The 16,972-nt window shown below is 42.3% G+C and overlaps 1 protein-coding gene across 2 annotated transcripts; it reads right to left on the bottom strand.

Moving 5' to 3' along the window:
- Nucleotides 1-3,131: 3,131 nt before the first annotated feature.
- Nucleotides 3,132-11,072, bottom strand: FGG (fibrinogen gamma chain). Of its 2 annotated transcripts, none has more exons than XM_053403050.1 (10): nucleotides 11,016-11,072; nucleotides 10,594-10,644; nucleotides 10,099-10,282; nucleotides 9,898-9,991; nucleotides 9,105-9,235; nucleotides 7,615-7,748; nucleotides 7,318-7,502; nucleotides 5,765-6,042; nucleotides 4,535-4,701; nucleotides 3,132-3,569 (listed from the first exon to the last, which is right to left on the bottom strand). In XM_053403050.1, the coding sequence occupies exons 1-10, from the start codon at nucleotides 11,055-11,057 to the stop codon at nucleotides 3,555-3,557; spliced, it is 1,281 nt and encodes a 426-aa protein (XP_053259025.1). In that variant the 5' UTR covers nucleotides 11,058-11,072; the 3' UTR covers nucleotides 3,132-3,554. The 2 variants fall into 2 exon arrangements, with proteins under 2 accessions (XP_053259025.1, XP_053259024.1); XM_053403049.1 differs by lacking the exon at nucleotides 11,016-11,072 and adding an exon at nucleotides 10,755-10,945.
- Between the last annotated feature and the right edge of the window lie 5,900 nt (nucleotides 11,073-16,972).

Genomic DNA, 16,972 nt, shown 5'->3' with positions numbered 1-16,972 from the left:
TATAAGAAAGTTTTACTGCAGTATTTTCAGCATCATTTCTTTAATACCAGCTGAAGAACACTTATAAGGGAATTTCTCTCAGATCTTAAACCAATATTCATCTTCAATTTCTATTTCCAAGTACATTTCCTACATGTGTTTTAAACTTCCTGCTGTGGCCCGTATCCCGTAGTGTTCACAGTTTGTGTATTTGGGAGACACTTTTTTCCATGCTTTCTGTTTCTACAATCATAGCTTCAAACCAGGTAAGCCCCCTAGTAGCCTGCTGTTTAATATGTAGTGATATTATGATAACAGGATCCAGTATTTTTGTATTTCACTTGTGTTTGCTACAAATTCTTCTGCAGGGGTTGGTTAAGGCAAGTACCGGTATATAAGAAAAGTCTTGCTGGGCCAGATGAAAGGCCTACCTGATCTAAGATGGCCTGCTATACATTACATACAAAAAGGAAATGCATTACCCAAAAAGTGGATAGAGATTTGCATAACATTTGTGTTGCAATTAATACCTGATATTTCTGTGTAACCTTTCTTGACTATATCCCGTTCATGGGCTATCATCAGTTATCCGCTTTTCTACTTCTGTCGAGGATTGAGTTGGATTTGTTCAAATCAGCACAACAGATGTATAAAGTTGTGGGACCCTCCAGAATAGTGTGGGAAGTAGCACTGCTAGAAGGAGGAAGAACTGGCAAAATCACCCAACAGCACCTTCTTCCTCCAGCAAGAACCTCTTCTAGATCTCAGTGCTGTCTCTCAACATCCCTTCTATTTGCAGAATGGCAGATATGGATCCAACCCATTAATTCCAACTGTCCTTATCTGGAGTGATACCTGATGTATAGTTAATGCTATATCACAATGACCGCTCCCCACATTAAATGGGGGCGCCCTTTGCGTGGTCGTGCGCAGCCCCCTGGACCCTATGCAGCACCATTACCACAGGCTTGGCTTCGCCTTCCCCAGGTGGGATACCTGGAGGTCTCTGTCTACCTCAGCCAGTTGCCCAATCCCGCCTGGGGAGGCGTTGCCCAGGTGATCAGGCCAGGTAGGGGGAGGGACCACCAGCCCACACAGTAGGGGGAGGATCTTACCTGGGAATCATCAGTTGGCTCCAGAGCTTCTCCCACCCTACCCACCCTCAGTTAAGACTTCTTTTGCAGGTTAACCTTTTCTCCACAGGAATGCGGTCACTGCTACATCAAGGTCGCTGTTGAAGGGCCGGAAAGGAATTCTCCTGCATTGGCAGGTTTGCCTTTCCCGTAGCAAAACGTCACAACTTTGGCAATGTCAGGCCTTGGGCAGAATCCTTTAGTCTATCTTCCCTAAGTGGGGGAGGGCGTGCAGCCGTCACCCACGCCCCCCCTCCTCTTTGCAGCGGCGATACCAGGGTTCCCTGTTAAAGGGGTTGTTTGAGGGGAGGCTTTGGCCGTATGCCTAGAGGTTGTCATTGCTCTCCCCTGCAACAGCGGCGTAATGGGGGCGGCTATCTCTGCTTGAACATGTGTTCTCCAGAGCCAGCCCATCCACCCCACACACTGGATAACCCTGATGTTCCCCAGATCCCTGGTGGGGACTGGGAGGTATAAATGCCCAATGCCTGAGCCAGTGGCGTAGCGTGGATTGTCAGCACCCAGGGCAAGGCAAGTAATTTGCGCCCCCTAACCCGTGGATTTGCGCCCCCTAACCCTAACCCCCAGATGTTGCGCCCGGTGCACCCCCCACGCTACACCACTGGCCTGAGCCAAGGTCTACCCACATCTGAAACATAATAAAGTTGTGGCCAATTTTAATCCCATAGCACATTGTCTTGAGTCATTATTCCACACGGGGGCTGCCCAGGGTTTGGGGGACTCCACCTGTCCACACTATATTCAGAGCAATGCAAACTCTTTTTATTTTAACACCATATTTCCATATAATAGATGTAGCAGCATATCTGGGAAGGTAGTATGATGTTTGTGCCAAAGCAAACTAGAAGTAACACGGATACAACTGCACAAATCAAGGTATCATAGCTGACTATCTCAATTTAATTTTGCCTTAAACAGTGGCAGCTTGAGTCTTAGCCTTATTATGTTGATGCTTCTTGAAGAATGAGCTTTAGTGAACCAGTTCTGTGTATCTGTCAGATCTAGGGAAGTTTTTAATATTTAATGCTGTATTGTTTTTAACACTTGATTCGCAGCTGCCCAGAGTGGCTGGGGAAACTCAGCCAGATGGGCGGGGTTTAAATAATAAATTGTTGTTGTTGTTGTTGTTGTTTTACTAGTGGCTAATTTCAGCCACAAAGTGTTTGGTGCAAGCATATTTTATTCCTAATTAAAACAGTGTGGTTCATAAAGCACTGTTCCTATTCCCTTAAAATAAACTGAAGTAATTTCTAGAATATGAATAAATAACAAGGGAAGAATAATTTGTTTTAAATGTGAATGGATGGGGTATCATTTACTACACAAACACCTTTACCCAACAATAAGGGATTCAATGAAATGAGTTTGGATATGAAATTGCCAAATCTGGTAATTTGCTCCTTTTATTCGCAAAATCAATTTGCATCAGTGGTCCATCTCAAATAAAACTTGGTGACATTAAATAAATGGCAGTCAACTATATGTAATAGATTGGGCTTTGTATGGTATTGTTTCTTATTGAACAATATAGGGTGCCAATGAAGGGATGCGGGTGGCGCTGTGGGTTAAACCACAGAGCCTAGGGCTTGCCGATCAGGTTGGCGGTTCGAATTCCCACGACGGGGTGAGCTCCCGTTGCTCAGTCCCTGCTCCTGCCAACCTAGCAGTTCAAAAGCATGTCAAAGTGCAATTAGATAAATAGGTACCGCTCCGGCGGGAAGGTAAACGGTGTTTCCATGTGCTGCTCTGGTTTGCCAGAAGCGGCTTAGTCATGCTGGCCACATGACCCGGAAGCTGTACACTGGCTCCCTAGGCCAATAAAGCGAGATGAGCGCCGCAACCCCAGAGTCGGTCACGACTGGACCTAATGGTCAGGGTCCCTTTAGGGCACTGATGAATAAAGCTAGGAGCGCATTTACAGATTTATAAACAATCTTTTGAAGATGATTCTGAACATTTGCCGAATTCCTTTCAATTATTGTGGCAGTTAAGAAGCAATTAATAGTACATTTTCATTTATTAATATTTATTCAAATATATACGGAGAAGAAATATTGAACAATAACTACAAATAGTGGTTCTAATCTAGAACAGTTTTTGCCTATGTTGAAGGATATTTTCTTGCATGTGGATTTTGCTATACCATTGTTGCATACAGACACAATCTGGAGAACTTCAGGATCCAGGCTTTTAAACATGTAAGCTATTCAGTTTTCCACAACCTTGTGCAAAATTGTGCAACTGTGAATATGCAGCGAAAAATGTGAGCAATGAATGTCTTTTATTGGAGGGTGGAAAAGAACATTTAATGATTTGCTTCTAGTTCCAGAGACTACATTTTGGATGCTTTGTGAACTTCAGAGTAGCATTTTATAAAAGTTTGTGAATTTGACCAGTTAAATCTTTGTTAAAAATGTTCTTTTAAACATCTCCAACCTACAAGAAAGAAAGAAAAAGGAACAACTGTCATTTTTCTCCTGAGAAAAGACTGAATGATATACATCTATAAAGAGGATTTTGTGAACACAGAAACAAAAGAGCCCTGCAATTTCCAACCAAAGACATTACTAATTAAGAATCTTTGGAAGACCATAACAGACAATAATCTCCGCTCCAGTTTGGGATTAAAAGATACATTAATTTTGAGCATGGAGGTTCTGTTTAGTTATCATGGCTAAATGATAGTTTCAACAGAATGATCCACCAGGAAATTTGTCTAGTCCTATTTTAAAGCCATTCTCTGCTAGAGTTCCAACACCACATCACATGGCATCAGGTATCGTGTGTCCGTTATACACATCTATATGCCATTTTGATTTTCATGTGATAACACAGTATTCAGAATGAAATAGCTCTGAGAATATTTTCCATAAGATGCCAGTAAAATGCTCTTAACATTGTTCAGGTGCAATGATTCCATTAATTCAATTTTCAATTGACTTTGTTGTCTTCCTAAATGTCTCCTCGGCCTCCTAATCCAGCCTCTCCCCAAAGAGTCTATCCCCATATAAACTTAGCTGGACCCTGCAATCATCATCTGAGGCCCTTCTTCATGTGCTTCCTCCACGAGACATCTGGAGGGTGGCAACATGAGAACGGGCCTTTTCTGTGGTGGCTCCCCACTTTTGGAATGCTCTCCCCAGGGAGGCTCCTCTGGCACCTTCAGTGCATATTATCTTTAGGTGCCGGGCCATTTTTCTCTATACACAGACCTTTGGCCTTTAACAATGTATGGTTTTTATAAGTGGGTGGGATGTTTGTAAAGTACAACCACCCCACCCCCACCACCCCAATTTGAATGTATTTATGTTTGGTTTTTTGTTTGTTTGTTCGGTGTTTGGTTGAAAGTCACTTTTGGTTGCTTTGGCAAGGCAAAACAACTAAATAATAATAATAATAACCTCTTTTACTCCTCCGGCCTGCCCTCCTGTTACTACTGAAAGCCTGGAGAATGGAATGATCTTCATAGTTGTTTTCTTCATGGAATACCACCGACTTCGCCAGGTTGCCCAAATGATGCCATTGTCATAACCACTTGGACCGGCATCTTTCTCTGTGTAAGCACCACCTAAAATACAAGCAGCAACATAATATTATGTAAGTGGATGGTAAGATTATTTTTACAGAATGAGAAGATAAGCTGCACTTAACTTTACCCTTCTCTGTGCCCTCAGCAATTCTGCAGCAAGTTTCTAAACTTGTTTATTCAGAAGTCAGTTCCACTGAGTTGAATGGGACATTTCATAATAAGAACAGTGCTTTTTTTCTGGAGGGACGCAGGGGTATGCATACCCCTAAACATTTTGTGAATCTAAGTTTGGCCTCATTGAGGGGCAGTATTTCAATATGAGTAGGAAAATGAAAGTACCCCTAAATATTTTTTTAAGAAAAAAAGCACTGCACTTAGTTATACACACAATAAATATGTGATATATAAAATGTGAATTGGCAAGCAAATGGTTCCTTCTCAGGCTTACTCAGAGTAAGTATCTGAAGTGAGATGAAGGGGGCATACTTTGTAATTACAATTCTTAATCGCTCATGTGTGATATGTAAGGAGTCAATTGACCAGCTAATGGCACCATTTCAGTATTAAAGTTTCCTATTTCAAGATATCTCAGAATCATAAACCACAGGAAAATGCATATACCTGGCCATCCAGATCCAGAGCACAGCGGATACTTGATCCTGGAAAATCTGAAGCACCTGCAGACTTGCTGTAGCCAAAGGCTAGCATATCAAAGTTGAATTGATTTCTCTCTCATTGAAATCAATGGGACAGAAAAGTGCTTAAAGAAGCAACCTATGCATGGTAACTCAGAAGTAAGTTGCACTATATACAGTGAGCCTAGGATTCACTTTTGTTGGATCCTACCCTGAATGTTTAGGACTGGAGAGAGAAAAAAATCAGTCCTATCAAACACCCCTGATGGAGTCCATTTTAACTTGGATTGGCTCAGAATAAGTGGAACTATTTCCAGATTATGTGAGGAGGTGTCTATATTTGCCCATCTCTTTCTGAAACCTGAGATCAGATGAGTCAGGCCCCTGTTACCTGTCCACCTTCAAAAGTTTGGAGGGGAGGGGAGGGGAGAGAGGACTTGGAGCATGCAGAAAGTTCATAGCCTTACCTTGATAATATTTGCCATTGAGGTGAGCAGCATGACATCTGTTCATCCACCACCCAGATCTGTCCTGTTCAGCACAGTTGCCATCAAATTTATCATTGTCGTTGTCAGCTGTGCTGAACTGCATTCCATTGTGGGATGTGAAGAATTTGTCACTTGGATCATCTCCAAAATCAAAGCCTTCAAAGGCATCACCAGCCTCACCGCCAGAAAAGAAGGCATAAGTCAGGCGATACTTGTCTGCTTCAGTTCCCACTTTGAAGTGGGCATAATCTGCATAGCTGTAGAAAGGAGAAAGTTAAACGTTCCAAATTTTACTAGCATTAAGTGGCTTTTACTTTTGATTCCTCAGACATGTCCATTAATTATATTACGTGGTGCAGGCATTTCAAGGATACAAAATGGGGGCATTTGCGCAGAAACTGTCTAAAACAACTGCCTGCCGAATACTTCATCTTAGCAGGTCTATAAACGTAGAGGACTTGATCGCACTCCTCTGTTCTGGGCACCATAGTAAAGCAGTTTTCTGCTATTACAGTTACTGCAGGAGTAAACTAGAGCTTGTTTGAGAGATGAGGTGCAAACCATCCCTGGGTTATAACATGGTACACTAACTTTACCTACTTCTATAATTAAAAATTTGCTATTTTAAACGAATATAATTGTGCTTTTTATGCTCCTCAGTGGAATATTGTCAGGTAAAAGAAGACTGGGGACAGCCCAGTGGTCTTTCATTAGTGCTGTAGACTAATGGCCAGAACACATATCAATGTCAGATTGGCTGCTGGGAAGGAGCCTGGATTACATGTTGCAGGAAGCAGTTGAACCTAGAGAAACCAACAATAGCCTTAAGACTTGTATTGGCTGGTAGCAAATGGACAGAAAGATGCTGGCACAGCATAACAGGCTTGCCAGGTGTTGACAAAGCAAGAGCTCTCTTTGCAGACTTTGGCCCACAGACCTGGAGTGGGGGCATGGATGGGTGAAGAGGACAGCAGAATGATCTAGTTTATACCTTAGAATTTGGCAGCTGTACAGTGCAAACTTTGGATAGCCAGAGTTCCAAAGTCTAAGAGCAATGATGTCCTGCGACAAAGAACCAGGTAGAACACAGTCCTTTCTGCTGCACTTAACAGCCCCCAACAAGTCACAAGATCCCAAGCCTTTGCTGTTACAGTTCCTCTACCCCAGCAATGCTCATACAGATCCTGCATCTACCTCTTCTTCCTTCCCCCACAAAGCCCTCCTTCTCTGCTTCCACTGGCACCATTGTACCTCTCTTTCCCCTCCTGGCCTCTGGTCAGACCCCACTCACCCATCTTTTACTCCCTGGGAAGCCCTTTTGTGGGGAGGCCTCATGTGTGTTCCTGCTTTTATTGCACTATTTCCTCTTAACCTTCTGAGCCAAATGAAGTGTTACCAGCAGGTACAAAGTTCTCATGGGAAGAAAATGTGAAGTTTGGGAAGGGGAAATCCCCATTGTTCCTCCTGGAAGGAGCATGTAGTTAATAAGCCAATGTTTGACCACCACTGAAGAAATCCTCCTGGAGGAATACCTTTTTTGGCCACTCCAGTCCTCCAGCTCTATTCGCAAGGCATATGGAATAGCAGACTGAGTGGTTATCAGATGAACCTTCTCATTTCCTAGCCAGAATTCTGTCTGGTCGTTTGGTGACAGGTGTCCAAAGCCTTCTTTGTACTGAATCCAGTTTTTATTAAAATCTTCACTCCCATCAAGCCTCTGATAGGAAGGAATTGGAGAGGTAGGAAAGGAAAATGAGCAGGATTAGTATTCATTTTATACAACTCTTATATGTTATGCATGCCACGCATTTGCTTTGCAGGTCACATACCCTCTGGAAAACCGTCCACCCGTTTCCTAGTGTATCCATTTCACAATAGACCAGGAACTGCTCCTTGGCTTTGAGAGGTTTGATGAAGTAGAGACCGCTCTGCCTGGCACCTTTATTTGCAATGTCTTGACAATCTATAATGAAGAAACAGGAGCAACATACATTAGGGAAACTGCTGTCTATGGTATTCACATTTTAACTAAACAAGACTAAATACCCCACATACCTCAATCGTTATAATTTGCATTCTTCTCCAGTGCTTTACCCAAAGAACTCAGGGCAATATACACAGTTTAATCTCTCAAGAATCACATGAAGTAGCTTAGGCTGAACAGACATTTGAACCCAAGTCTCCCTGGCCTAAGACTAACCCCACACCCCTCAAACCACTGGTTCTGCTCTACGTGGAAACTGTTCTGGAGTACATAATTTAAAGACTGTTAACAAAACACTTTGGACACTGAGATGTACCTACATTATTCATTGCAAGTCTGCAGAAGTTAACGAGATACATTCCTATTTGTCTGCACCGAAATGTGGTTTTCTTGGAACTGTATTAACCTACAACTGAGCTATGGCCTTCCTCCTCTTTACTTATATAGAGATTTTGATAATTTTATAGGTCAAACAAAGCTTTTGAAACTTCAGAAAATACCACAAGTTGTCTCTCTCCACTCATTGGTCCAATCGGGACTTCCACTAATGGGAAGGAGATGAGGCCTCTTGCAACTGCTCCAAATGTTATGTTGGGGTGAGAGGAGGGACATTTTGGAACAGTTTGGTAGGTGAAGTGGGAACTTCAGGTGAAAGGGAAGTTTTGCAAAAACTACCTTAAGCTGATGGAAGTCTGTGCTGCATTCAAAAAGGATTCCATCAGTGGAAGGACACAAGTAGATATAATGCAGTAAACATGTCGACCTCAAGGCTCCACTTTTAAATATACTTATTTGTGAGCGTATGCTGCAGACATCAATGGAAACTATGAATAATTGTGCTTAGACTTGAGGTGAGAACAGAATGACAGCCCATAGATGTTAGCCTGGACTTAAGCCCATCTGGATCTTCAGAACTAAGTCACTAGAACTAAGTTGTTTGTTTCCATGCTTTAGTGATGAAACCATTTTATAGTGGCAACTGTCAATTGAAGAGTTATTTCTATTGATCTCAATCCCACAGTCTTTGTACCCACATCCAGTTCTTTCAGATTTAAAAATATGCTTTCAAATGGCTGGGCTTCATGCTCAAGAATGAAATAAGTTTATAAAATGGCCAATTAGCCAAATGCATTGCCTTTCCATAAAATGTTAGTACGCAATAAACTGGCATTATCCTGTCACTGCGACTTCCCATTAATTTCTGTATATATTTGAATAGAGTGGACTTCATGATCAGAAACAGATTAAATTTCTTAAAAGAGCTGTTAGCCACCTCAATAAGATGGGAGTGATGGCACACAATTCATCAAACAGGTACTAGGCTCTCACTCTTACCTCTTCCAGTTAATTCTTGTATCTGGACAGTGTCTTTGCAGGGCTGTTGGCATTGTGCCTCAAGCTGAGCAGTCTTCTGCTTCAAATGTTGAATATTGTTATTGTTCGAAATCAGCAAGTCTGTCAGTTGCCTAGCAATTGAAAAACCCAATACAGGACAGCTTTATTGGAACAATAGTTGAAGCTGAATTCATTTAGACTGTGAGGAGGTTGGGGGGGGCAGAGAATCATGTCTTATCTCAAGTTACCTCACTCTCTGCATGTCCAGCAAACTGTCCACTGAAGGCATAGAGCTTGGTGCAGGTCCAGTGAGGGACCCCACTCTCCCCTCAATGCAGTCAGTCTACTAGGAGCAAGTGCTTGTTTTTCTGCACTAATATGACCTAAAAGAATAATTGTACTGCATGCCTCCATGTCTGCTGCCTTGAGCTCACTGGAGGAATAATAGATGGCTGTATCTGAGTTCCTTAGATGTGTAAGAAGCATCTGCTGTAGTCTGATTCAACGGGTTTATTCAGAAGTTAGCCCCAATGTAGTAAGTGAGGCTTGCTTCCAAGGTATAGGAGCTGCAGCTACACAGATAGCTTATTCTCTTGGTTGGATTATAACTTTAAACAAGTAAATAGCTTGATTAGGTGATAAACATTAACTAAGCAAACAACTTGTCTGTTTACACAGGTTAAGTTATAAGAACACACACATTTTCCTTAACACATCAGCAGAACTTCATTGAGGAAGCGAAGCAGTGAAATTAAGTAAAGTCCTCAAATCTGCAGTAACAGAAGATACATACTGTATTGTATTTTCATGGGCCACAACGATGTTTTCATATCTGATGATTTCATCAATGATTTCTCTGGACTTTTGAGTATAACCTGGAATCACATCTGCAGAACAGGAACAAAAGCATGCAAAATGTTAGGGATGTGCTGCTAAATGAACTGGGAAATAAAGGAATGTTTCCACTGTACTGTAGTGGCCTTTGCATTCTCACTTGGCTGAGTTTGAGGGGATCCCATGTGCGCCTGACGAATCTGAGCTATCAGTTGGTCCGTTAAACTTGAAGAGTTAGAGATCTGTTCCAGGATTTGTTCAAGTATCCGGAGATCTCGATCCACTGTAGGCTGATATGTATTCAAGAAATCTGCAATGCCGCATGTGGTGGGGCAAAAGCTACCCTAAAGGAAAAGAAAACTTTTAAATCACACTGCAGAAGAATAAATGTTTAACAGTCTGACTCTATAATTTTTCATCCCCTACACATGCAGCACCTGATGAATATTAATGACCCCCTTGTAGGCTAGACAAAAGGAGAGCTTAAAACACAATGATAAATGAGCTTATTTTAAAATATTGCATGCAATCTGTAGCCAACGTTAAAAGCAGCCACACATTTTAACAACTGCTTCACAAAGGAATACACATACCAACATGCCAGTAGTAACCATATTAGTAAGAAGCGCAAGAATAACAAGAGATATTGACTTACAAATCGATCATCCAAGATGCAGCAGTTATCACGGGTCACAGGAACATCATACTATGTGAAATAATAAATAAAATAAAATGAGACTTTCAGTGATTTTGCTACTATGGCAGCTATTTCAGCCATTTCTTTAAGAGGGTGCTACCCTGCCCTGCTACACTTACTGTGCTGCAAGTTGAAAAAAGGAAGGACAGGAGAGGCAGCCAAATGTTGAACCTGGGTTTCATTATGCCTGTGGCTCTGTGACTTCCCAAGCACTGAAGAGGCAGTGCTTTATCGGTGCGGCTTTGCAAGTGTCAGGGACCTGATATTGCTCTCCGGACTGCACAGCAGTAGCTTAAGGGATCAGGTGGGACACAGTGGGTGGACACAGTATCGTATATAGGCGGGGACAGAGTGGGGAGGGAGGGCAGCCTCTTCCTGACCTTGCGGGGGTGTTTCCGGGATCCGTTGCCTGTTCTTCCCATTTTTAGCACCAGTGCATTTCTCACTCAGCACCCACGTCCACAAGTCCTCCTTTGCAGGGAACAACAACAACAAAAAGAAAAAAGGTTGTAGAAGATGGACAAGTTGCCCTATGGAGCAATCGCTTCCGGGAACCACTTGCACTAAGCCTGACCTGTATATCTGAAGGGTCTGATGATCAGAGATAGCAAAGATCGCAAGAAGAGTCTATGTCCGCCACCACAAAGTTCAAACAGCTCCAAGTGCATATGTTATTTTGTAAAATGGCTTATGCTGTGCTCTTGGACCCCCGTGTGGCCTTTAAAAATTACAGTGGTACCTCGGGTTACAGACGCTTCAGGTTACAGAAGCTTCAGGTTACAGGCTCCACTAACCCAGAAATAGTACCTCGGGTTAAGAACTTTGCTTCAGGATGAGAACAGAAATCGTGCGGCGGCAGCGGGAGGCCCCATTAGCTAAAGTGGTACCTCAGGTTAAGAACAGTTTCAGGTTAAGAACGAACCTCCAGAACGAATTAAGTTCTTAACCCGAGGTACCACTATATTGGTATAAACTTTAAAGGTTTGGGAAAATTTGGAAGGTATGAGTGTTGGGGATGTAGCAGCATGGAAAGCGTTTCTGTGCGATTGAGGCTCAAGAAAAGAAATAGCTTGTGTGTGGTTCCCCTGAGCTGGAACAGAATCCTGGAGCTCCTGCGCATGAACCCCTCTCGGTTATTTGCTGTGGGTGGAAAGCTCCCATTGACATCAATGTGATCTGATTCTAAGCAAGAAAGGTCCCCTCTCACTACGCCACAGACCCGATATTACTTGGGCTCCCCTGCGCTGACTATTTGTTTCTTTAAAATTCCACCACACAAGGCCAAACCACCTGATGAATGTCATCTGGGCCTGTGGAGGCTCCAGGCAGGGTTTGCAGAGTGCCACATTCTTTCTGAGTGGTATCCCTTCAAGAAGATCCCACACCTGGGAAGAATGAGCTACTCTACAAAGGTGGAGACATCTGAGGTGGGGAACCCGAGGCTTTGGGGCCTCTCTCTCTTTGTACCGAGGCTACACACCCGCATCTAGCAACATCCCTCACTTGCCCTGCTCTGTACCCTTCTCAAGTGCTTTTGCCTGTGCTTGGACCGAAATAATGCATCTTGATGTACGTGGATGCAGAAACCTCTGGCATTTGCACGGTTAGCATGTAGCCTAGTTTACAAAGGGAAGAGTCCCATCTTTGCTTCACCCACTTTTGTCCGTGGACCCATCAGCCACTGCCATGCAGCGCCACAGAAAGTTGCCTATGAGGGATTAAGCCCTTTGGCTGAAAAAAGCTCAAGTTAGTTATCCTGCAAAAAGATTTCTAAATTTTGTAAACCGCTTAGAGGGTTGTTTTCTTTCTTTTTCTTAACAATTAAGTAAGTAAGTAAGTAAGTAAGTAAGTAAGTACAGTGTTGTTGCAACAAACCTGTGAAATAACGCTGATCCTTAAAATCTCTTGATAAAATTTTGGCACAAACCAAGATGCTCCTTACTCTTCTTCATAGATTTGTTGTTATGTTGATACAAAAACAACAACAACAACAACAACACACACACACACACACACACACACGGGAGTCAGAAGAGAGGTAATTTGCTACATTTAATCAAGACCCTGACAGCATTTACTTTGCCATTCTAAGTGCTTTTGGTTTTGCTAAGGTGTCCTTATAGAGACAAATCTTTAGAAAATGAATAGAAGAATGGGCAATTCATTTTTAGAGGCCAAAGTAAAGCCCTTTGTGTACTGAATTGAGCAATTTTGAGCCTTTTGTGGTTTACTGACGGATTTCTCAAGCAGCTCCTGAATGATTAATGCAGATGGAGATGGAAGGCAGATTTCTTAAGCCTAGATACTCATGTACCTTTCTCAAACTGATAAGAAAGGTAAAAATGGTATTTGGTTAGTTTTTAGGTCAAACTTTATAAATCCCATTGGTTGTGTACATAGAGGTTTGAGCCGATCTTTGTTAGCCTTTTCTTTCAAAGGGACATTGGAAAGTTATCCTGAACATTCCTGTTAAGATTAACTTTTGGGTTGTTGTTTTTTTTTTAAAAAAAAAGCGAAATAGGAAGTCCATGGAATGGAAATATCTGTTTATAAGGCAGTTCAGAAACTTGGGCAAGAGGTTAGGACACAGCAAGAACGTACATAGCAACTTTATTAACATTTGTGCACCACAGCAATGATGGGATGGAAGTTGTATGTTGTGTTAACGTGAAGATCGAAGTTTAGGGCTCCTGCTTTAAAATGGAATCAGAATTTCCACAGGCAACCAACCACCCCCACCCCCATTATGCGCATCACTGTGAAATAAATAAATGCATGATTTGAACCATGTATAGGCAGCCCTGTATAGGGAAGATTTTTATGTTTGATGCTTTATAATTTGTTGGAAGCTGCTGAGAGTGGCTGGGGCAACCCAGTCAGATGGGCAACATATAAATGAATAATAATAACCAAGAAACAGTGCCAAAACAATGCAAAAAGAGCATGATGGAGCCGGGGGAGGGGGGGAGAGCTTGCATGGCTGCTCGCAGTGTTTTGCCACCCTCACTTACTCACCCTCTTTGGCTTTCTTCCTGGCCAGCAGAGCCATTGTTTGGGGTGTGCTCTGCGTCTCGGCCCACCTGCCAGTCTCTTGCTTCCACATAACACAGAAAATATTCATTACCAATTTTATTTTGAAAATACTCCTTTTGCTGCTACTGTATATGCTTCTCCTGGCAATACAGACAACAAAATATTGCTTGACTACACATACAGTAGTGCAACATTCAAACCAAATTCAGAGGAGGGAAAATTACATCCCTTTATAACAATCACATGAGTTTTATTCAACATGTCTGATTGAAGATTAAACTGCATCTTAGATTATAAAGGAGACAATTTGATAATAGCATTAGAAATACAATAGTATTTTTTTCTGCTGTTGTTTCTATGTCTTCCAGAGTTTGTAAGATGTGGTTGCATTCATAGAATCATAGAATTGTATAGTTGGCAGGGACCATGAGGGCCATCTAGTCTATCCCTCAATAATGCAGTTTTCTTTTGCCCAACGTGGGGCTTGAGCCTACAACCGTGACATTAAGAGTCTCACGCTCTACATACTGAGCACTCATACAAAGAACAAGATTTGGAAGCATTTGTCAACATCAGATTTTAATATTCTTTGGTCAGTTTGTGCCCCAGCTTCCGGAACACAACATTGCCCGATTTAATTTGAATGATCTACAGATATCTGAAGGACTTCGGCTCATTTATAAAAGGTTAGCTTTAACTTCTTTATTCAAAGATTGCAGTGTATGCTTTACCTTGAGCAGAAGACAGTGAACTCCATTTGCTCAACAAAGGTCTAATGCGCTAATGTGCAAGGGGGAGATAAATAATCAGCTCAAATATTTGCAGAATACTCTGCAAGTAGGTGAGGACAGAGTCTACAACAAACTCAGCTGTTTGTGAGTAATGCTGTTTGATGAAGTAGTCTCAGGAAAAGACTGACAAATCAAACAAATTTTCTGGATGGGATACAGGTTTATGTGTTTGCAGAACATCGTATACAATAAGCAATGTTACTGGCAACCGGAAATGTAACATTAATTGTGAAATGACCAAAAGGTGCATCATCATTTGTCCTCAGTAAAATAAAATGCCCTTCATGAGTTCTTTAGCAAATGGGACACTGTGTCAGGTTGTTTCCCCAACCCCCAGACATAATTGAGGCTGAAATCTAGGGGTGCCAACCAGATTTCCTGCAACTGGTACACTGTATGTGAATTGGGCCGTCTGAATTCTGCTCCCCTCCTCAAACAATCTATTGACAATACATGTCTAGCCTACCTCACAAAGCTGTTGTAAAAATAAAAAGAGGGGAGGGGAAGACAGCCTTTAGCTCCTGGGAGCAAAAGCAATTACAGTTAAAGGGAACAACCAATTTATGCGTGTCCGATTTGTTAAGTTGTGGGTGAACATATCAGACGACACAGCGATTCTTCAAACAGCTCTTGTTTATTCACAGGCCAGAACAGAACTGAACTGAAGGGCTCAGTCAGCCTGCTTATATAGAGCTCCAGTACAATGTAACTGTAACAATTTTCTAAAACTATCCAATCACTGAACGTCACTTTTGATCCCTTATTTGCATAACTATCTATAGTATTCCCCCTGCTGGCCCAGGGTGAGAACTTCAGTACATAACACGATTGATGTGTGAGTGTGCACACATGGTGCCGAATCGGGAAGTGACCCAAAATCATCACTAAAAGGGCGGAACAGGGGCGGGGCAGGAGTGAGATGGGCAGAATGCTTTAAGTGGGCTCTGTTGAAGCACGCATAGGTCCAGACTGTAACTTCTGCACAAAATGTGGATTGCCTGTATACAAAAAGCAGCAGCACACACTCTAAGCATGTGTAATTTCACAACTCTCAGCAAAACACACACACATTTTGCCAACCATGATAAACGAAAGAAGTATCTTTGAATTACGGTCTACATGAATTTCAACTTGCCGCAGCTGTGATTTTATGGTTGTATTTGTTGCTTCACTTTGCATTTTATATTTTAGTTTGATGGTTACTGTATATTAATAAAAAAATATACAAGTGATGACAAACAGATTATTACTGGCTGTTGGGAGACATGATAAATGGGCCAACCCTCTGCAATATCACAATTTTTTCCTTACTAGGAAAGAAACCTCATTTATTTCATGAGTTACATCCATGTAGAACATACCAAAGCTAGCCAGTTGTGTTTTACACTGTAAAGGCAATGCACTTGGGAAGTGTATGAATGAATGTGGTCATGGAAGAAAGTGCTTAAACAAACATATCCCAGTACACAGGCAGACTTTCCTCCTTCATCCAGCATCAGGCTAGCAGCACAGACATGCTTCTCTCTTTTCCCCCCTCCTGCAACCGATTCCCATGTGGTCAGCGTTCCTTCCCGATTTGCTTAGCAAAAGTAATTCAGGGACCTTAGCAAAAGCAGTTGTATCTGCAGCCTTAGAACATTGTCTCCATGTTTTGCTTTCCAACCCTCTTTATAGACGTTTGATTGACTTCGCTTTTTTAAAAATGAAAATGAATCTGGGTTCCTTGCTGGCTTGGGGCCAGGAGATGTGTGTGTCCCACCCACCCTCACCCCCTGGCTGGCGGCCCTGCTTGGTGTTTCTTTATTGTGCTCCTATCCTTGGCTGCAGCACTAAATATACCGTAGTTCCATCTCTGATTAGTTGTTGTATAACCTCACTTGTCTCAATACAGAAAGTGAAATCACTTCCCAAAGCTAATGAGTTTCATCCATAGATAGATTTGCATCTGAAGAATGCAACTGGTCCAAGACATTTGGCACCTGAGGCAAACCTCCTCCCCACCAGTGAAGAAGGGGTGAATGAAGATCTACATTGAAAACAAGGTGGGGGTGGGGGATGAGATCAACCTTGCCCAATGACACAACGATTAAAGATTGCAGTGGTACCTCGGGTTACAGACGCTTCAGGTTACAGACTCCGCTAACCCAGAAATAGTACCTCGGGTTAAGAACTTTGCTTCAGGATGAGGACAGAAATCGCGTTGCAGCAGCGTGGCGGCAGCAGGAGACCCCATTAGCTAAAGTGCTACCTCAGGTTAAGAACAGTTTCAGGTTAAGAACGGACCTCCAGAACGAATTAAGTTCTTAACCCGAGGTACCACTGTAGTTGCTTTTCTACTCCAAAAGTTGTTTCAAGTTTACACTAGTCCCATATGGGTCCATAAAGTCAATAGGGATTAGAGCAGGCTGCACAGACAACAACATTGCCAACTTCTTTTTAGTTAGATCAATAGGCCAGTACAGTGGTACCTCAAGTTAAGTACTTGATTCGTTCCGGAGGTCCGTACTTAACCT

The sequence above is a fragment of the Podarcis raffonei genome, chromosome 9 (genome assembly GCF_027172205.1).
Source record: "Podarcis raffonei isolate rPodRaf1 chromosome 9, rPodRaf1.pri, whole genome shotgun sequence".
Taxonomy (NCBI): domain Eukaryota; kingdom Metazoa; phylum Chordata; class Lepidosauria; order Squamata; family Lacertidae; genus Podarcis; species Podarcis raffonei.
This window is presented reverse-complemented; position numbering and strand designations above follow the sequence as displayed.